Here is a 23,357-nt window from a genome sequence, read left to right on the forward strand (position 1 = left end):
TTATATCATTAGAATAAAGTTCTTGTTAATACTTTCTATTACTCATAATCTGTCAAAAACTCTTTCAGTACAGTTGTATGATTCCTTTTCATTTATTTCCATATTCAAATTTTACCCACACTAAACCCAATAAACTGGTTAAAGCTATTATTTCAGAATATTCTGTAATTTTTTATTCAAATATACTTGAATGAAGTAAAAAATACAGGTAAATGTTACAATTTTGAGTAGAAACTTTATTTTTGAAGATGCACAGGCCATTTAGTTTGATGAAAAGCGTGTGAGGGTTGATGTGGATTTCTGAAATTTTCATTTTAACAGGTAATAGAAATGGCATTATTAGGAAATTTTATTCTATTTGGAATTTTCAGGAAATCAAACAATGGCAATCACTAGAGTGCTGGAAATACAATATAAATATCTATTCAAATATTTTTAAAAGATCAGAAATTTAGGTACATTGAACTCTTTTTACTATTAATAATACTATTATGATAATGATGAGAAAGAGAAAGGGAGGGTTGAGATTAATTTTTGTCAGCAATTACTATATTCCAGATCTATTCAAAGTATTCTCTTTATTGGCTGATTGAATCTTTCCAACAACTTTATGTCATTGTTCAGTCACTCAGTCATATCTGATTCTGTGTTCCCATGGACTGCAGCACACCAGGCTTCCCTGTCCTTCACTATCTTCCTGAGTTTGCTCAAACTCATGTCCATGATCTGGTGATGCCATCCAACCATCTCATCCTCTGTTGCCCCCTTATCCTCCTGCCCTCAATTTTTCCCAGTATGATGGTCTTTTCCAGTCAGTTGGCTCTCTGAATCAGGTGGCCAAAATTTTGTAGCTTCAACTTCAGTATCTGCCCTTCCAATGAATATTCAGGGTTGATTTCTGGTAGGATTGACTGGTTTGATCTTGTAGTCCAAAGGACACTCGAGTCTTCTCTAGCAGCACAGCCTAAAAGCATTAATTCCTGGGTGCTCAACTTTCTTTATGGTCCAACTCTCACACTCATACATAACCACTGGAAAAAACAGCCTTCACCATATGGATCTTTGTTTGCAAAGTGATGTCTCTGCTTTTTAATACACTATCTAGGTTTATCATAGCTTTTCTTAAACAACTTTCTGAGGTAACTGTAATTGTTTTTCTCTTGAAGAAATTTTTACCTTGTTTTTCATTTGGAAATGTTTCATATGATTGTTCTTATTTCAAAGCCATGATGAAAAGGTAAAAACTGGAATTACATTCAATTGGCAATAGAGAAGGATAAGAAAGAAAAGGGATACAGATTGGAAAAGAAGAAGTAAAACTTTCATTGGAGACAGCAAGATACTATACAAAAAAAAAAAAAAAAAACAAACAAACCCTAAAAATACTATCAGAAAATAACTAGAGTTAATCAGTGAGTTTAGTAAGGTTGTGGGATACAAAATCAATACACAGAAATCCCTTGAATTCCTATACACTAGCAACAAAAACCCAAAAGAGAAATTAAGGAATCAACCACATTAACCAAGGCAACAAAAGAACAAAATATCCAGGAATAAATGCACAAAAGAGGAAATAATACAGGAAACAATTAGACACTGATGAAAGAAATCAAAGATGACATAAACACATGGAGAGATATACCAATTCTTGGATTGGAAGAATCAATGTATCACAGTTCTAAAAGACACATGTACCCTAATGTTCATTGCAGCAAAATTCACAATAGCCAGGACATGGAAGCAACCTCGATGTCCATTGACAGAGGAATGGATAAAGAAGTTGCATTAAGCACATGCACAGAGAAGGTTGTCATAGGGTCACAAAGAGTTGACCCCTACTGAGCACACATGCACAACCATATGCTGAGTTATAAACTGGTTCATAAACCAAGTATCCACATAAAGGAACAAACTTGAGTCAAATTTGAGTCAGTGTAGTGAGGTGCATGAATCTAGAGCCTACTATACAGAGTGAAGTAAGTCAGAAAGGGAATTGCTGCTGCTGCTAAGTCACTTCAGTCGTGTCCGACTCTGTGTGACCCCATAGACGGCAGCCCACCAGGCTCCCCCGTCCCTGGGATTCTCCAGGCAAGAATACTGGAGTGGGTTGCCATGTCCTTCTCCAGTGCATGAAAGTGAAAAGTGAAAGTGAAGTCGTTCAGTTGTATCCGACTCTTAGTGACCTCATGGACTGCAGCCTACCAGGCTCCTCTGTCCATGGGATATTCTAGGCAAGAGTACTGGAGCGGGGTGCCATTGCCTTCTCCCAGAAAGAGAACAAATATTGTATATTAATGCATACACATCAGTTCAGTTCAAACACTCAGTCATGTCTAACACTTTGGGACCCCATGGTCTGCACCATGCCAGGCCTCCTTGCCCATCACCAATTCAATGGACATTGAGTCAGTGATGCCATCCAAACATCCCATTCTCAGTCATCTGCTTCTCCTCCTGCCTTCAATCTTTCCCAGCATTAGGGTCTTTTCATATGAGTCAGTTCTTCGTATCAGATGGCCAGAGTATTGGAGTTTCAGCTTCAGCATCAGTCCTTCCAATGAATATTCAGGATTGATTTCCTTTAGGATGGACTGGTTGGATCTCCTTGTAGTCCAAGAGACTCTCAAGAGTCTTCTCCAACACCACAGTTTGAAGGCATCAATTTTTTGTCACTCAGCTTTCTTTATACTCCAACTTTCACATCCATACATGACTACTGGAAAAACCATAGCTTTGACTAAATGAACATTTGTTGGCAAAGTAATGTCTCTGCTTTTTAATATGCTGGGAAGTTTGGTCATAATTTTTCTTCCAAGGAGTAAGCTTCTTTTAATTTCATGGTTTCGGTCATAATCTGCAGTGATTTTGGACCCCCCAAAATAAAATCCATCACTGTTTCCATTGTTTCCCCATCTATTTGACATGAAGTGATGGGACCAGATACAATGATCTTAGTTTTCTGAATGTTGAGTTTTAAGCCAACTTTTTCACTCTCCTCTTTCGCTTTCATCAAGAGGCTCTTCAGTTTCTCTTTGCTTTCTGCCATGAGGGTGGTGTCATCTGTGTATCTGAGTTTATTGATATATCTCTTGGCAATTTGGATTCCAGCTTGTGCTTCATCCAGCCCAGCATTTCTCATGATGTACTCTGTATATAAGTTAAATAAGTAGAGTGACAATATACATCCTTGACATACTCCTTTCCCTATTTGGAACCAGTCTGCTGTTTCATGTCTGGTTCTAACTGTTGCTTCCTGACCTGCATACAAATTTCTTAAGAGGAAGATCAGGTGGTCTGGTATTCTCATTTCTTTAAGAATTTTCCACTGTTTGTTGTGATCTACACAGTCAAAGGCTTTGCTATAGTCAATAAATCAGAAGTAGATGTTTTTCTGGGACTCTCTTGCTTTCTCAATGATCCTACAGATGTTGGCAATTTGATCTCTGGTTCCTCTGCCTTCTCTAAATCCACCTTGAACATCTGGAAATTCATGGTTCATGTACTATTGAAGCTTGGCTAGGAGGATTTTGAGCATTACTTTGCTAGTGTGTGACATGAGTGCAACTGTTCCGTAGTTTGAGCATTCTTTGGCATTGCCTTTCTTTGATATTGGAATAAAAACTGACCTTTTCCAGTCCTGTGGCCACTGCTGAGTTTTCCAGATTTGCTGGCAGATTGAGTGCAGCACTTTCACAGCATCATCTTTCAGGATTTGAAAGAGCTGAACTGGAATTCCATCACCTCCATTAGCTTTGTTCACAGTGATGATTTCTAAGGCCCACTTGACTTCACATTCCAGGATGTCTGGCTCTAGATGAGTGATCACACCATTGTGATTATCTGAGTCATGAAGATTTTTTTGTACAGTTCTTTTGTGTATTCTTGTCACCTCTTCTTAATATCTTCTGCTTCTGTTAGATTCATACCATTTATGTATTTTATTGTCCCCATCTTTGCAAGAAATGTTCCCTTTGTATCTCTAATTTTCTTGAAGAGAGATTTTGAGTCTTTCCCATTCTAGTGTTTTCCTGTACTTCTTTGCATTGATCACTGAGGGAGGCTTTCTTATTGCTCTTTACTCTTCTTTTGAACTCTGCATTCAAATCGGTGTATCTTTCCTTTTTTCCTTTGAGTTTGCATCTCTACTTTTCTCAGCTATTTGTAAGGCCTCTTCAGACAACCATTTTGACTTTTTGCATTTCTTTTTCTTGAAGATGGTCTTGATCACCGCCTCCTGTAGAATGTCATGAACCTCTGTCCATAGTTCTTCAGGTACTCTGTCTATCATGTGTAATTTCTTGAATCTATTTGTCACTTCCAATATATAATTGCAGGGTATTTGATTTAGGTCATACCTGAATGGTCTAGTGATTTCCCTACTTTCTTAAATTTAAGTCTGAATTTGGCAATAAGGAGTTCATGATCTGAGCCACAGTCAGCTCCTGGTCTTGTTTTTGCTGACTGTATAGAACTTTTCCATGTTTGGCTGCATAGAATGTAATCAATCTGATTTCAGTATTGACCATCTGCTTATGTCTATGTGTAGAGCATTCTCTTGTGTTGTTGGAATAGGGTGTTTGCTATGACCAGTGTGTTCTCTTGGCAAAACTCTATTAGCCTTTGCTCTGCTCCATTCTGTACTCTAAGGCCAAGTTTGCCTATTACCTCAGATATTTTGTGACTTCCTACTTTTCCATTCCAGTCCCCTATGATGAAAAGGACATCGTTTTTGGATGTTAGTTCTAGAGGTTATAGAACTGTTCAACTTCAGCTTTTTCAGCATTACTGGTTGCGGCATAGACTTTAGTTACTCTAATATTGAATGGCTTGCCTTGGAAATGAACAGAGATCATTCTGTCATTTTTGAGATTGCATCAAAGTACTGTATTTTGGACCCTTTTGTTGACTATGAGGGCTACTTCATTTCTTTTAAGGGATTCTTGTCCACAGTAGTAGATACAATGGTCATCTGAGTTAAATTCACCCACTCCCATCTATTTTAGTTTGCTGATGCTAAAATGTCGATGTTCAATATAGAATCTAGAAAAACGGTACTGATGAACCTGTTTGCAGGGCAGCAATAGAGACACAGACATAGAGAACAGACTTGTGAGCATGGTGGCAGTGTGGGTTGGGAGAAGCTGAGATGAATTGAGAAAATGGCATTGAAACTTATACATTACATATATAAAATAGGTAGCAAATGAGAGGTTGGGGTATAACACAGGGAACTTAACCCAGGACTCTGTGACAATGTAGAGGGGTGGGCTGGGGCAGGAGGTGGGAGTGAAGTCAAGAAGGAGGAGGCATATGGATACTTATGACTGATTCATGCTAATGTATGGCAGAAACCAAGACAGCATTGTTAAACAATTATCCTCTAATTTAAAAAAAAAAAATGAAAAAACAGTGTTTAAAATAATTTAATATTTCCTAAATTTCAAGAAAGAATGTTTCCTGGTGGAATCAAAACACAGGTCTCTCTCATGTCTGCTGCTCTGCCTCTTTCTGCCTGCCCTTAATTTTCTAAGAAATATTGTGAAAACATGGAATTAAAAAACATTTCAAAAAGGGAAATTAAGTCAGTCCAAGGTTAAAGAGCAGAATGAAGAGCCCAAAGGGAGGGAAACACATGAGCGAATGATGGGAATTAGAATGGGAATAGTGTATACACTATCTCTGGTTAGATCCTGGCACTAAAAGTATGAGCAGTGAAAAACACTTCCAGGGAAATTATGTGAAAAGTAATGGATTTTGAAAAGCCCTGATTTTTATTTGATTGCTCTTTGTTATGCCTCTAATTTATAAAGCAGGACTTTTATTTTTTCATTTCCTTGAGAAAAGTAGAGTCTTCCTGGCCATGTCCATGAAGGCTCGCTTGACTTGTAGATTCCTTAGGGTATAAATAAAGGGATTCAGCATGGGGGCTACTGAGGTGTTTAGCACAGCCACCCCCTTGCTCAAAGACACCCTCTCCTTTGCTGATGGATTCATGTACATGAAAATGCAGCTGCCGTAAGAGATGGAGATGACAATCATGTGGGAAGAACACGTGGAAAAGGCCTTTGTCCTCTGAGTGGTGGAAGGCATGCTCAAAATTGTTCTGATGATATATGTATAGGACAGAAATATTAATGTCAAAGTGAACATTAAGGTAAACACAGCAAAGGAAAAGCCCATCACCTCTAGTAATTTGGTATTTGAACATGAAAGTTGTAATAAGGGGAAATAATCACAAGTAAAATGATTGATAGCATTGGACTTACAGTAATCAAGCTGTATGAACAGCATGAGTAATGGAAATATAATTAAGAATGAAGCCAGCCAAGAAGCCAAGACCAGCAGGACGCAGAATCTATGATTCATGATGGTCATGTAATGCAGCGGTTTGCAGATGGCAATGTAACGGTCATAGGACATGGCAGCCAGGAGGTAAAACTCAGTGACTCCCAAGAGAATGAAAAAAAATAACTGAGCCATACAATCATTAAAAGAGATGGTTTTATCTCCTGTAATGATGGTGGCCAGGAACTTTGGTATAATGACAGTTGTGAATGACACCTCTAATATAGAGAAACTTCTGAGGAAGAAATACATGGGGGTCTGGAGGTGGGCATCCAGCAGGGTCAGGATGATAATGGTCAGGTTCCCAGTGATGCTGAGCATGTAGGCGATGAGCAGAAAGACAAAGATCACAACCTGAAGTTGTGGGTCATCTGATAGTCCCAGGAGGATAAACTTTCTTATTTCTGTGTAGTTTCTCATTATCTTGTTCTTTTCAATAACCTTCAGAGAAAAAGCACAAAGAAGCTCAAAGAAAAAGGAAATATCCATGGATAGAACTGGAATTTGTTTCTGGAAGTGCTATGCCATATTAATTTAACTTGGGAGAACTTATCTTTAAGGCTTTTTTTTCCCCCCATATGCTAGTGTGTATTTGGGGAGAAGGAAATGGCAACCCACTCCAGTACTCTTGCCTGGAAAATCCCATGGATGGAGAAGCTTGGTAGGCTACAGTCCATGGGGTCACGAAGAGTTGGACACGACTGAGCGACTTCACTTTCACTTTTATGCATTGGAGAAGGAAATGGCAACCTACTCCAGTGTTCTTGCCTGGAGAATCCCCGGGATGGGGGAGCCTGGTGGACTGCCGTCTATGGGGTCGCACAGAGTTGGACACAACTGAAGCGATTTAGCAGCAGCAGCAGCAGCAGTGTGTGTATTTAACATAGAATATTTCTTTTGAAATCCTTATTTTATTGATTGGTATGAGGTTAAAAAAATTTTTTTTTTTAATTTTATCCAAATCACATACTCTAAATAAGAGGAGTAGGAATTTTAACCTAGGCTTTTCTGAGTGTTTGAAATACTGGAATAGAAATGCTACTTGTTGACTTTATTACATCTTTCCCTAAATAATTTCTTTCCCATTGGGAAGCTCCTCTTCTTTTCTTCAAACTCAGTAAAATTGTGTTATTTCCTAATCTTTCACCTGATTTCTTGTATTAGTCTTTATTAGTTAATATAGAAAATCCAAAAATGTAAGGGAAAAGATCACTCGAATGGGACTGTCTCCCAAATGAACATCACTGGAGTTAAATCTTCACCAATATGAAAAACTTCTAAGTTCTCACTCTGACTCACATTCACCTTCCTAACTTCCAACTCCTTATCTGAATCACATCTAATGGACTCATTGTTGTGACCTCAAGTATTGGAGCAGGGGCTTCTGAACTCTGTAATCTAATGTCTGATGATCTGATATGACAAGGATGCAATAATAATAGAAATAAAGTGCAAAATGCACATAATGAGCTTGAGCCATACTGTAACTACCCCCCACCCAGGTCCATGGAAAAATTATCATCTAATAAATTGATCCCTCGTTCCAAAATGTTAGGGAAATTCTGTAGAGTCCAGAGTACAGAGGAGGCAGAGTGGGTTTTTCATAGGCTGGATCTGTGTCATGGGCTAAAGAGACTAAATTGTATGAATATTTAATACCAAACATAAAGCAATATCTTTCAGAGAACCTTTTTTCTTCAAAATTTCTCCCATCTAAATGTCATTATTGTACTCTGTATGTGTGTGTGTGTGTTCTACTTTCTATTCTACCTTGTATTTTTATATTTTCCTTGTTTATACAATCATGTTCACTTAGTTAAAGATCTATTCTGTCAGTATATTGGTATAATTCATTAAATAGCAATGAAAGCCTTCTATTTTGTCTTCTTGTTTACCAATAATAATAACAATCCATTTACTTAAAAAAATACTAAGAATTCCCTCAATAAATCGATCCAGTTCTTTTCAATATCATTCATGCTGTGAATTCAAATTGAAAGGTAAAGTTCATTCCAGTATCAGGAGAGATCTTTCTGCAATAGAATATTTAATTTCAAGATATAGGTTTATTGATTTGTTGTATGTGCATGCTTAGTTGCTCAGTTGTCTAGCTCTTTACAAACCTATGGACCATATCCCATAGGTCAGGCTCTTATATTCATAGGATTCTCCAGACAAGAATACTGGAGTGGGTAGCCATTCCCTTCTCCAGGGGATTTTCCTGACTAAGGGATCCAACTAGGGTCTCCTGCATTGCTGGCAGATTCTTTATCATTTGAACCACCAGAGAAGCCCTTTTTAGTATGTATGGCATCATTACTCAGTTCCATCTCTCAGTCTTGTCTGACTCTTTGCGACCCCATGGACTGCAACACTCCAGGCTTTCCTGTCCATCACCAACTCCCAGAGTCCACCCAAACCCATGTCCATCGAGTTGGTGATGCCATCCAACTGTTAGGTAGTTAGAATAGGGAAAAGGAGTCCAGAATGGCGGTGGCTAAAAGACTTGGAAGGGAAAAGCCTGTGAAAATAGAGTAAAGGAAGGTCCAAGGACCGGAATGAGGACCTCAGGTAAAACAAACAGCACTTTTGGCTGGCCCAATTTACATAGGACAGGCCCTGGGAGAGAGAAACATATAAAAAGAGGAGTCAAAGCTAGCGCGCTCTCTCTCCCGCACTTGGGCGCTCTTCTCTTCACGTCTTCGGATCTACGTCTTGGAGATGGATTTTCCTGCTATCTTCTAAACAAAATTGAGCTGTAACACTGATTTGTCTAAGAGCTGTAACATGGTCCATTTGAGACCTGAGAGCTATAACATGGTCTGTGCAAGACCAGAGAACTGTGACACGCCAAGGGGGCTTTAACGTCCATCACTCCAAATCTTTCGTGTGACGAGACAAGAGCCGAGGAGCATACACTCGCCTGACATCTATGGTGCCGTGACCCCGGTTTAACCTGGCTGTAACAACCTTGGCATGGCCCCCCGAGGAGGAGGTCAAGCACAGCAGAGCCCAACTCAGTGAAGCTCCCGTGGTAGAAGTGGAACGCAAGGAAAACCCAGGGCGAGGGAAGTGACAAGAGGCCCATCGTGCTGGAAACCGGGGCAGCGGAAAACAAACTCAGCAGAAAGCCCACTCGGCTCAGTCTCGGATTCCAGAAGACCTCCAGTTAAGCTAAGAGATCCTCGCTCCTATGGCTGGAGGGACATATGCCTAACGAAATCTTAACTCCTTTACGATCTCTCATTTCTTGTTTCCTCGAACCCCCACGAACAGGCGAGTGGCACTGGGCACAATTGAGGGAGTCTGGAGAGACTACTCCTCATGTCCCAAAGGCGCTATCTGCTGAGCCCCAGTAGCTGTTACACAAGCTGATGGGGGTTCTTCTGTCCTTACTCTTCTCTGTGCCAAGAATCAGACCAATGAAAACTGTGAGCACAGGTCACAAATTTAACAGATTTTCCAGCAGGCTAAGAAGGGGATCGCTTGTCACGTTTTTCCCACTGGTTTTTCTTCCTGTCCTTCAGCTCTCTCTCCCGGGACTCGAGCCCGACCAAAACCCAGGATGCCTGGCTTCAGGACCTAATGAAGCTTAGGCTCTGATGTCTCATTGCACAAATTCAGTGAGAGACAAAGCGATAGGTAAGAGGTAAATTTGTTAAGATTCAGAGAAAGAGCTAGCTTTGGCTCCTCTTCTTATATGTTTCTCTCTCCCTGGGCCTGTCCTATGTAAATTGGGTCAGCCAGGAGTGCTGTTTGTTTTACCTGAGGTCCTCACTCCGGTCCTCGAGCCTTTTTTTGTTCTATTTTCACGGGCTTTTCCCTTCCAGGTCTTTTAGCCACTGCCATTCTGGACTCCTTTTCCATATCCTAACTATACAACCATATCATCCTTTGTTGTCCCCTTCTCCTGCCTTCAATCTTTCCCAGCATCAGGGTCTTTTCCAATTTGTCAGTTCTTTGCATCAGGTGTCCAAAATATTGGAGCTTCAGTTTCAGCATCAGTCTTTCCAATTAATATTTAGGGCTGATTTCCTTTGCAATTGATTGGTTTGATCTCCTTGCAGTCCAAGGGACTCTCAAGAGTCTTTTCTAATACCACAGTTCAAGAGCATTAATTTTTCAGTGCTTAGCTTTCTTTACGGTCCAACTCTTATATCCACACATGACTACTGGAAAGACCATAACTTTGACTAGATTGACCTTTGTCGGCTAAGCAATGTCTCTGTTTTTTTAATACACTGTCTAGGTTGCATCATAATATTGTGAAAATTCTCAGTGTTTATCTCTCTCATAAGCCTGGGCCCTCTTTTCATTCACTTTACTGTATAAGAAAACTATAGCTATAATATTCAGGGAAAATTCCAGCTGAGATGAATGGTGGCTAAAATTCTACTGGGAAATCATGTGATGTTTAGGAGAAAATGAATATATCCTTTTGCTAATCCTCAAGGACCAGAGGAAAACAATGTAAAGAGCACTTACAAAAACAACAGGCTTTACATTTTCTATAGACAAATTCATGGCAACTCAAGTATTTGATAGATACTTTCTAAGGCAAATGTAAAAGTCATTGTTCTCAATTAACAACAATCATCTGTAATTAACAGCTGTGTATGATTCAGATCAGCAAACCATTTCTGGAATGCAAAGTGTCAGCCGTTCCTGGGATGTTTTTGGTAAAGCAATGAAGAATATATCCAAATCTATAAGACATAATTTCAGGCTTTCCTTCCTTAGGGCTTTTCCACATTTTTCCTGCTATTCTCTTGGAATTTAGGATAACCAAAAAAGCTTGACATTGCTTTGAGCAAGATAACGGAAATGGTTTTCAGGACACCTCTGTCATTCCTTAGTAAATTGTAAGAATAACTTCTTTGCAAAAAGAGCACTAGCATTCCCCAAATTCTCCAATTTAAAAGAAGAAACAATATTGATGTATCTATTAAAAACAGATTATTTTCCTTATTTTATGCAAATTGTGAGAAGAGGGTAGGACACTCCCTAAATTCCACAATATAATTGGAAACATAAATTAGCTTCCAGCATTCTCTATGTGTACTGTATTTTCTCTTCTTAACATTAAGATTTCTAAGAAATCATGAGTAATGCTGTGAATACATATATCCTCAAGGCAACTTACAGCTTCAGATTTACTGGCAGTTTTCCAATTTTCTCTCTTGCCCTCTCACTTGTTTATCTTTTTTGGGGAGGGGGGGTGTTAGGTTTATAAACTAGGCTATTTTGTCATAGAAGAGAACAGACTCTGGTGATTCAGATGGTAAGAAATCTGCCTGCAATGCGGGAGACCTGGGATCAATCCTTGGGTCTAGAAGATCCCCTGGAGAAGGAAATGGCAATCCACTCCAATATTCTTGCTTTGAGAATTTCATAGACAGAGGAGCCTGGCAGGCTACAGTCCATGGGATCTCAAAGAGTCGGACAGGACTGAGGGACTTTCACTTCACTTCACTTGATATGTTGGAAAATAATTTGGTTTATAACAACTCTAATTTTTTTTGGAATGATTCATTCCTCTCCTGACTGTGTTTACCATGACATCAAATACTGTGGAAGACCTTCATCACAATTGCATGAAGGAAAAAAAAAAAAAAAAAACTCATGAGAAGAATAAGATTATTTTCAGATTATTACTCAGAGCTGTTTTTATTTCTCTCCTGATTATCTCAGTTTGAAAACTGTATCTATACTTGAAGATAAATTTTAACTTAAAAAGGAATACAAATACTTATAATAAAATGGCATCAGGAATTATCCTTACCCTTATCTGTCAGAGGGCAGACTGAATGATAACCACAATCACAGAAAATTAGTCAAAGTGATCACATGGACCACAACCTTGTCTAACGCAAAGAAACTGTGAACCATGGGCCAACCAAGATGGATGGGTCACATTGGAGAATTCTGACAAAATATCATCCACTGGAGAAGGGAATAGCAAACCACTTCAGTACTCTTGCCTTGAGAACCCCACGAACAGTGAAAAGGCAAAAAGATAGGCCACTGAAAGAGGAACTCACCAGATCGATAGATGCCCAATATGCTACTGGAGAGCAGTGGAGAAATAACATCAGAGAGAGAATGAAGAGATGGAGCCAAAGCAAAACAACACCCAGTTGTGGATGTGACTGGTGATGGAAGTAAAGTCTGATGCTGTAAAGAACAGTATTGCATAGGAACCTGGAATATTAGGTCCTTGAATCAAGGTAAATTAGAAGTTGTCAAACAGGAAATGGCAAGAGAGAATATCATTTTAGGAATCAGTGAACTAAAATGTACTGGAATGGGCAAATTTAATTCAGATGACCATTGCATCTACTATTGTGGGAAGAATCCCTTAGGAAAAATGGAGTAGCCCTTATAGTCAACAAAAGAATCCAAATGAAGTACTTGGGTGCAATCTCAAAAACGACAGAATGATCTCTGTTCTTTTCCAAAGTAGCCATTCAACATCACAGTAATCCAAGCCTATGCCCCAATCACTAAAGCAGAAGAAGCTGAAGTTGAACAGTTCTATGAAGACCTACAAGACCTTCCAGAACTAATACCCAAAAAAGATGTCCTTTTAATCATAGGGGACTGGAATAGAAAAGTAGGAAGTCAAGATATACCTGGACTAACAGGCGAGTTTAGACTTGGAGTACAAAATGAAGCAGGAACAGAATAACAGAGTTTTGCCGAAAGAACGCAATGGTCATAGCAAGCACCCTTTTCCAACAACACAAGAGAATATTCCACACATGGACATCACCAGATGGTTAATACCAAAATCAGATTGATTATATTCTTTGCAGCCAAAGATGGTGAAGCTCTACATAGTCATCAAAAGCAAGACCAGTAGCTGAGTGTGGCTCAGATCATGCACTCCTTGTTGCCAAAATCAGACTTAAATTGAAGAAAGTGGGGGATATCACTAGAACATTCAGTTATGACCTAAATCAAATTCCTTACAATTATACAATGGAAGTGACAAATAGATTCAAGGGATTAGATCTGATAGACAGACTGCCTGAAAAATTGTGGATGGAGGTTCACAACATTCTACAGGAGGCAGTGATCAAGGCCATCTCCAAGAAAAAGAAATACAAAAAGGCAAAATGGTTGTGTGAGGAGGCATACAAATAGCTGAGAAAAGAAGAGAAGCAAAAGGAAAAGGAGATAAGGAAAGATATACCCATTTGAATGCAGAGTTCCAAAGAATAGCAGAGAGAGATAAGAAAGCCTTCCTCAGTGATAAATACAATAAATTGAGAAAAACAGTAGAATGGAAAAGATTAGAGATTTCTTCAAGAAAATAAGAGATACCAAAGGAACATTTCATGCAAAGATAGGCACAGGACAGGTGGTATGGACCTAACAGAAGCAGAAGATATTAAGAAGAGGTGGCAAGAATACACAGAAGAACTATACAGAAAAGATCTTTATGACCCAGATAACCATGATGGTGTGATCACTCACCTAGAGCCAGACATCCTGGAGTCTGAAGTCAGGTTAACCTTAGGAAGCATCACTATGAACAAAGCTAGTAGAGGTGATGGAATTCCAGTTGAGCTCTTTCAAATTCTAAAAGATGATGCTGTGAAAGTGCTGCACTCAGTATGTTAGCAACTTTGGAAAACTCAGCAGTGGCCACAGGACTGGAAATAGTCAGTTTTCATTAAATTCCAAAGAAAGGCAATGCCAAACAATGCTCAAACTACCACACAGTTGCACTTATCGCACATGCTAGCAAAGTAATATGTAAAATCCTCCAAGCGAGGCTTCAACAGCACATGAACCATGAACTTCCAGAAGTTCAAGCTGGATTAGAAAAGGCAGAGGAACCAGAGATCAAATTACGAACATCCTTTGGGTCATGGAAAATGCAAGAGAATATCGGGAAAACATCTACTTCTGCTTTATTGATTACAGCAAAGCCTGTGACTGTGTAGATCACAACAAAGTGTGGAAAGATCTGAGAGAGATGGGAATACCAGACCACCTTACCTGCCTCCTGATAAATGTGCACAGGTCAAGTAGCAACAGTTAGAACCAGACATGGAACAACAGACTGGTTCCTAATAGGGAAAGGAGTACATCAAGGCTGTACACTGTCACTGCTTATTTAACTTATATGCAGATTGCATCATCCGAAATGCTGGGCTGGATGAAGCACAAATTGGAATCAGGATTGCCCGGAGAAATATCAATAACCTCAGATATGCAGATGACACCACCCTTATGGCAGAACTATCAAGCTTCTTGATGAAAGTGAAAGAGGAGAGTAGAAAAGCTGGCTTAAAACTCAACACTCAAAAGAACAAAGATCAAGGCATCTGGTCCCATCACTTCATGGGAAATAGACGGGGAAACAATGGAAACAGTGACAGAATTTATTTTGGAAGGCTCTGAAATCACTGTATATGGTGACTGCAACCATGAAATTAAAAGATGCTTACTCCTTTGAAGAAAAGCTATGGCCAACCTAGATGGCATATTAAAAAGCAGAGACATTACTTTCCCAACAAAGATCAGTCTAGTCAAAGTTATGGTTTTTCATAGTCATGTACTGATGTGAGAGTTGGACTATAAAGAAAGCTGAGCACCAAAGAATTGATGCTTTTGAACTGTGATGTGGGAAAGACTTTTGAGTGTCTTGGATTGCAAGGAGATCCAGCCAGTCCATCCTAAATGAAATCAGTCCTGAATATTCACTGGAAGGACAAATACTGATGCTGAAGCTCCAGTACTTTGGCCACCTCATATGAATAACTGACTCATTGGGAAAGACCCTGATGCTTTGAAAGATTGAAGGTAGGAGGAGAAGGGGAAAACAGAAGATGAAATTGTTGGATGGCATCACCTATTTAATGGACATGAGTTTGAGCAAGCTCCATGAGTTGGCGACAGACAGGAAGCTTAGCATGCTGTAGTCCATAGGATCCCAAAGAATTGGACATGACTGAACAAATGAACTGATCAGGAGTTAATTTAAATGTGTGGGATTATTGGGGCTTTGCATTCTGAGAGAAATTTATTAAAAATATAACCATCTCTGAATTTTTCGTTTGGATTCTGTGCTTACCCCCTCCCCCCACTGTGAAAATGAGGACAATGCCTCATGAGTTACTGTAAGGGCTTATTTAGTTTAAAAGTAAAATTAAATTATATAAATTTTTAAAGCTTTTACTCACATAAATATTGTCCTCTTCATTATTCCTAAAAATAATATCAGATAACACATTCAAGAAAGATGGTCTCACTATAAAACAATAATAACTATTTATGAAGAGTCTCATTTAAGGGACAATGCTACAGTTGATGTACTTATCTCATTTACTCATTATAATAACACTATGTTAAGTTTGGAGAAACTGACACTGAGAGGTTAAATAATATGAACAAAATCATACAGCTAGTTAATGGTCAAATTAGAATTCTAAACTATTTTTGTCTGAAACAGATGCCTGTGTTACTTTGCAAACCTTTATTCAGTAAGGAAAACCAAACTTAGAGAATAATTTTCTGAAAACTAGTGAAAAAAATATATTCCTATGACAAACAGGAAATGTAAGCAAGTTCATTTTTCATAATCCTTGATATACATCAGAAAGGAATGGCAACGCCAATTATTCATCTGAACTTGATAGAAAGCTGAAGTAAGAACTAATAAATCAGTGCTTAGAAAAGCTTCATTGCCTTTTACTTTGCAATCTTACCTCTCTTTGTCCTACATTGCATCACATCAGCCAGTTGAAATTACAAATAATATATTGGAAACTGTTTCAGTTTTCGTTTAAGTAAACCAGCATTCTAGAAAGTTATTCTTTCTCAATACATTTGAAATTATTTTATTTCTATAGTTATTATAGAAAATATTTGGATACATTTTCCATTTAGCAATGAGAGCAAAAATAGTGAAGGGAAGCAGATATGGAGTTAACGTGGTCCTTTATGGGTATTATTTCTATGTGGAATTTAGCCTGCATGAGACAAGTGTTGCTTTATCCACCACATATGCCCAACGCTCATTGGAAATACTCAGGTGAATCAAATGTACCAACCAGGGCGAAGAGGAAAATACACTGAGGATTATAAACATATTATCAACTTTTGTATCACTACTGAAACAGAAAACTTGCCAGACAATGTCCATAGGGATAGAAAAACATGAGAAATAGGCCAGAGGTATATGCAATATTTTGCATAGTATCTATGTGAAGATATCTAACTGTGCAAAAGTTATGGAAATGGTTTCCTGAATTTCCTAAGTCAGTATTTCTCTGAAGAGCATTTTTTTTCCCTAGCAGGCTAGGATTCGTCATACTAAGATGAATGAATCTTATGTGTAAACATTACAGTTTCCTTTCTTATACAATAAAATGTCTCTGTAAAGTAGCTCTCAAATCTAAGTATGAAATGAATTATTCAAAAACATGAAATTGAGAACAATAAAAGAAGAATAAGATAGAAGATGGTGCTCAGTGAATTCCCATAAAGAGACATGAGAAACTTTGAAAAAATATTCATTAAAATTGTCAGTCTTTTCCAAGAATCTTCTTAGATTATTTTTTGATAGAAATAATGGAACAGGTTGTTGAGAAGGATCTATTGTCCAAGTATCCCTTTTTATCCAATTGGTAAACTGGGTCCCAGAAGTTAAAGAAAGCATAAAATCTAAGAACTTTACAAGACTTTATAATTCAGATTCCTTTTAATCTAATATTAGAAGTGACAAAAATAATCTGTTGACTGAATAACTGTTATTCATTCTGTTATTCATTCCATAAATATTTTTTACAGACCCGCTATCTTTAGATACTATACAAAAACAGGGATACAATGGAATCATAATAGAAATGTTTCCCACCTTCATTCAGTTTACCAAGGAATCTCCAAACACAAATCTGAGGAGACACATCCTTAGAAAAGATCTGAGAAGCTCCCAGAAACTCTAAATGGACCGAATGATTATGGTTTCCCCTAAACAAATCCATCTTCAGGGAGAGGTGACTGTTTTGTCAAATGTGTAGATAGCAACCAATTTACAAGGGACATGAAGAAAGAGAAAATAACCCAATCAAATAAACAAAATAAATTTCCAAAAGTAGACCCTAAAAAATTGGAGGTTTGTGAACCCTTCACCAAGAATGAAAAACAATTGCCATAAATATGATCACTAAGTTCAGGAAAGTGGCAGTGATTTAGTTTTATTGCATTTACTCTGAATTATTTGAATATAAATATTTTTCAAAAGTGATAGAGAATATGTAAATTTTATGATTAGTACATAATATGATAAATGTTTACCTTGAAAATAGGTACTAAATTTTACAAAATAAAAAACTCTACATTTAAAGTAAATTTTATCTCTTTGGACTTTTATCTCTTTAGTGCCTTATCATTGTCAATATATAAATTCTTAAACTATAGGAAATTGTCAACATTCAGCCTGAAAATACACTGGAAATTACACACTCATTTTGAAACTCTACATTTGAAGTATGATGTTGCATTATAGGATCTTTTCAGGGACTGATTAACAGAATTAAAGCTATCTATTCACATCGTGCTATGTCTTAAAGAAATACGTTTCATTTCCAGAAAATTCTGCATGAGAAATAACATTTGCTATAATTTTAAATACCAATAACAATGCACTGGAGAAACTTGGCCATTGAAGTGAAAGAAACATTGGGAAATTATTATATTACCTATTAGGTGGCTTGTTAAGAGACTATATAAACAGCAAACATAGCTATACAGATATTTAGGATTTTCAGGGTTTAATCTAATTTCTATTTAAAGTGGTCTTCATTTTTTACCAAAATCTCACTTATTGGCAGGAAACATTGCTTTATAGACCATGTCTTTGAAGGTTTCTTTTACTGGCTGGTCTCTCAAGAGTATAGATGTAGGGGTTCAACATGGGGGCCACAGAAATACTAAGAATAGCTACTCCTCTTATTAATTATGCCATTTCTTTGGCCAACGGATTAGCATACATGAATATACAGCTTCCATAGGAGATAGAAATGGCAATCATGTGAGCAGAACAAGTAGAGAAGGTCTTTCTTCTCTGATTAGCAGATGGATTTCTCTAAATAGCCCTAATAATGTGCATATAGTACAAAATCACTAATGCCAAGGTGAACAGCAAACTAACAAAAGCAAAGTAAAAATCCCATTACCACTGGAAGTCATGTATTTGAACAAGACAATTGTAAAAGAGGGAAACAGTCACACATAAGATGCTCAATGTGAACAAGACAGTTGTAAAAGGGGAAAACAGTCACACCAAAAGTGATCAAAAAGTGATTACTGTGCTTCAATTGGAAGTACAGTAATCCAGCTGGATGAAAAGCATAAGGCATTGGAAGATAGTAAGAAACCTGCCCAGCTCAAGCACAGAGCACAAGCAGGCTGCAGAATTTCCTGCTCACAATGGTTGTGTAAAGCAGGGGTTTGCAGATGGCAACCTAGTGGTCATAGGACATGGAGGTTAGAATGTGAAATTCAGTCACTCCCATGAAAATAGAGAAAAATAGTTAGGCTGCACAATTGTAAGAAATAGCCTTGTCCCTGCTGATGATTGCCCCAGAAATCTAGGGATACACACAGTAGTAAAAAGATTTCTAAGAAAAAGAAGTTTTGGAGGAAGAAATACATTGATGTCTGGAGATGGGAGTCCACTCAGGTTAGGGTGATAATAGGTTTCCAGTAACAACACATATGTGATAAATAAAAAGAGGAAAATCACAATCTGAAGGTCAGGATCATCTGAAAGGCCTAGGAGGACAAACCCTGTGATCACTGTGTGTGGTTCATTTCCCTGTCTCTTTTTCTCCTTTTCCCTTCTTGTAAATATATTTAGGTGGAAAGTATATTAAAGGGAAAAGATGAAAGATTTAATTCATTGTGATCAATATCATTATCATGAATACAATTCTAAAACATTCTCTATATTCATGCCGATGTTATTTTCTTTTGATTATTTTCTTTGCTTTGTACCTTAAAACGTTTGAGTCCTGCTTTATTTACTAGCACTCATTCAAAATCAAGCAGGAGATGTTAGGAAAATTTCATACAATAAGTCGTATTATTCAGTGGCTATAAATTAAACCAATCCTTTTACTTTGCCCAATTTATTCAAATAATTGCATTTTTTAAAGAAACAATCCTATAAATACATTTTTCTGTGACATATTTATTAGACGATACCATAACTTGAAAGTGTTTCCCAGATGGCTCAGGGGTAAAGAATCCACCTGCCAAGCAGGAGACGTGGGTTCAAATCTGGGTCGAGAAGATCCTCTGGAAAAAGAAATGGTAAACCACTCCAGTATTCTTGCCTGGAAAATCATGGACAGAGGAAGCTGGCAGGCAACAGTCCATGGTCGCAAAGAGTGTTGATAACACGTCTATAATCCGTAAAGTATTTTCCTCTTGGCCTTTGGTGGCACTTTGGATTCACAGGCATATTTCCCATGAGCCTGGGCATACGTGGTGGATAAAACAACATGTGGTTCATACTGGTTAAAACCGTATAGAGTCATGTCCATAAAGGACCAAGTAATTCCATATCTTGCATCCATTCACTATTTTTGCTACCGTGGCTATGATGGGAGATGTATTAAATATTATCTATAGACAAAATAATTCCAAATGTATTCAGCGTGTGAGGGTGACTTTTAGAAGTGCTGGATCGCTTAACCTAAAACTGAAATGATAGCCAATATTTTTTTAATGATTTAACTGACTGATATGATGCATTTGTATGACAAGGAGAGATAAGATTGTAAAGAAAAAGGCAATGAAAGCTTTGTTTTTATATACTTTACTTTTAATTTAAATAAACCATCACTTGATGAAGGTGGAAGAGGAGAGAGAAAAAGTTGACTTAAAACTTTGTTGAAAAACAAAGATCATAGCATCCAGTCCTATCACTTCATGGCAAATAGATGGGGAAACAATGGAAACGGCGACAGACTTTATTTGCTTGGGCTTCAAAATCACTGCACTTGGTGAATGCAGCCATGAAATTAAAAGATGCTTGCTCCTTGGAAGAAAAGCTATGACAAACTTAGGCAGTGTATTAAAAAGCAGAGACATTACTTTGCCAACAAAATTCTGTATAGTCAAAAGTTATGTTTTTTCCAGTAGTCCTTTATGGATGTGAGAGTTGGACCGCAAAGAAAGCTGAGCACCCAAGAATTGATGCTTTTGAGCTGTGGTGTTGAAGAAAACTCTTGAGAGCCCCTTGGACTACAAGATCAAAACAGTCAATTATAAAGGAAATCAATCCTGACAATTCATTGGAAGGACTGATGCTGAAGCTGAAGCTCCAATATTTTGGCCACCTCATGCAAAGAACCAATCATTAGAAAAGAACTCGATGCTGAGAAAAACTGAACACAGGAGGAGGAGGAGACAACAGAGGATGCGATGCTTTGATGTCATCACTAACTCAATGGACATGAATTGTAGCAAACTCCGGGAGATGGTGAAGGACAGGGAAGCCTGGCATACTGCAGTCCATGGGGTTGCAATGAGTCTGACACGACCGAGGAACTGAACAATAACAACAGAATTATTTAATGAAATTGTACTCATTTTCATAGTGGAAAAACAAACAAACCTAAAACTCAGAGAGTTGTGTATTTTTAATGCATTTTTCTCAGAATGCAAAGCCACATAATCAAACACATTATAAATTAAAATTAAGTCCTGATGTCATCTTATTATAAAACTTTTTTTTCCTTTTAAAGTTAAAATAATCTTCAAATATAGATACTAGTTAACAAACTGAGACAATCAGGAGAGAAATAGAATATCTATGAAAACCTGAAAACTTTGAGAGTGATTTTAGTTGGTTACTGTTTTTCCTCATTATTCCTATCCTTACTGGTTGGTGCTTTGAACTGACCTACTTAATTTGACTCCTCTTTTTTATTAGGAAAAATAAAAGGTCATTTTTGTCCTCAAAAGAATCAAGGAAACAGAATTTTGAACTAATTGTAAGATTATTCACAGGCAGTCTTTAAAGCAATAATCCGAAAATAATCTAAATTGATTCCTCTTATGATTTGTTCCCATTTAGTTATGATGAAGTTCTTACATGATATTAGAAGCCAGCAAACACAGTCAGGAGTGGAATAAATCATTCCAGAAAAGAAAAATCAAGTTGTTTTAAAATAAAAATGTACCCAAGGTATTAAATTAAACCAATGTTCTGTTTTCTTCTGTGACAAATTAACTTTGCACACACACACACACACACCAAAAAAAAAAAACACCAAAAAATTATGGCCAAAGCAGAGGGAAAGATCAGCAATTGGAATGCTGTGCAGTAATTTTGAGGGTGCAACATGCCTTAAGGATAAATATGTTTGCAGCATCACTTATGATTTCTTAGGAGGCTGAACATAATAAAAACGAATTCAGTACATGTATACAATACAGGAGGCTAATTTATGTTTCCAATTATATTGCAGAATTTAGGAAGCTTCTCACATGCATATTTATATAAAATAAGGAAAAACAACATCTCTGTCTCTAATAGTTGTTTAAATATTGTTGCTTCTTTAACTTGGAGAATTTGGGGAATGATAGTACTCTTTTGTCAAAAAAAGCTATCCTTAAATTTACTTTAGAATAACAGAGATGTCCTGAAAGTAATTTATAGTTATTTTATTTAGCACGATGGCAAGCCTTTATTTATATAATAGGTTAATTTTCACATTCAATGAGCTACAAGCATGATTTGACAGTGGGGTATCCATTATTAGAGTTCATTAAAAAGAAAGGGACAGAAAGGAATATGAAGGTTGTTAACTTAAGCTCCATGGGACTAAGGGGAAAATGTGGATAGATTGTTAGGAAGGCAAGTCTGAAATTATGTCTTAGAAACTTAGAAATATTCTTCATTACCTCACCAAGGAAATTCCAGGCATGGTTGACAGATCACACCTTAGAAAGTGTTTATAGTTCAGAGTAATACAGAATTGTTAATTACAGAGGTTTGTTAATTGAGAATGATGACTTTTGTGTTTAAAAATACCTATCACATAATTGAATGGCTATACATTTGTCTACAGAATATGAAATTTTAATGCCTATTTTTCTTGCAAGTGTTCTTCACCTTTCTTTTCCCTCTAGTCCCTGAGGATTAGGGAAAAAATAAGTTCATTTTCTTGTGAACATCACATATTCTCTCTGTAGCACTGACTATGATCCATCTCAGCAGGAATTTTTCTTAAATCAACAGCAGCTATACTTTTTGCTGTTCAATGAAGTGAGTGAAAGAAGTCTCAGACTAGTAAGTGAAAAAAACACTGAAAATTTTCACAATATTATGATGCTTTACGTATTACAAATCAGAAAACCTATATCTTGATATTAAAAAGTCTATTGCCAAAACTTCTGACAGTGGAATGTAAACTTTATACTTAATGAGTATTCTCAGAGTGAGTGATATGAAAATGAACTGGTTTAATGTAGGGAGGGAATTCTTTGCTTCTTTTTAAAATGCATTATTTTTAATATTATTATTTAATGCATTATTATTATCATAACTGTTATTTAGAAAGACAAAATAGAAGACCTTCTTTGCTATTTCTTGGATTGTTCCAAGGTAGTAGTGACTTTCTATTAACAAAATATTAATGTAGATTAAAAAATGATAATACAGGTTAGAAAGCTATATATTTGTATATAGAGAAAGACAGACAGAGGGAGAGGGAAAGAGAAAGAGAGCATTAATATCATTTAGATAGGAGAAATTTTGAAGGAAAAAAGTTTTCTGAGAGATAATGATTTAAGTTTTATTTTCAGTTCAGTTCAGTTCGGTTGCTCAGTAGTGTCCTACCCTTTGCAACCCCATGAATTGCAGCACGCCAGGCCTCCCTGTTCACAACCAACTCCCAGAGTTTACTCAAACTCATGCCCATCGAGTTGGTGATGCCATCTAGCCATCTCATCCTCTGTCATCCCCTTCTCCTCCTGCCCCCAAT

The 23,357-nt window shown here is 37.4% G+C and overlaps 1 protein-coding gene across 1 annotated transcript; it reads right to left on the reverse strand.

The window, feature by feature from the left end:
* Window positions 1-5,826: 5,826 nt before the first annotated feature.
* On the reverse strand, window positions 5,827-6,765 carry LOC136158933 (olfactory receptor 6C1-like). The gene has a single exon (XM_065920782.1). The coding sequence runs from the start codon at window positions 6,763-6,765 to the stop codon at window positions 5,827-5,829; it is 939 nt and encodes a 312-aa protein (XP_065776854.1).
* Between the last annotated feature and the right edge of the window lie 16,592 nt (window positions 6,766-23,357).

This window comes from Muntiacus reevesi, chromosome 1, assembly GCF_963930625.1.
Source record: "Muntiacus reevesi chromosome 1, mMunRee1.1, whole genome shotgun sequence".
In the NCBI taxonomy this organism is placed as follows: Eukaryota; Metazoa; Chordata; class Mammalia; order Artiodactyla; family Cervidae; genus Muntiacus; species Muntiacus reevesi.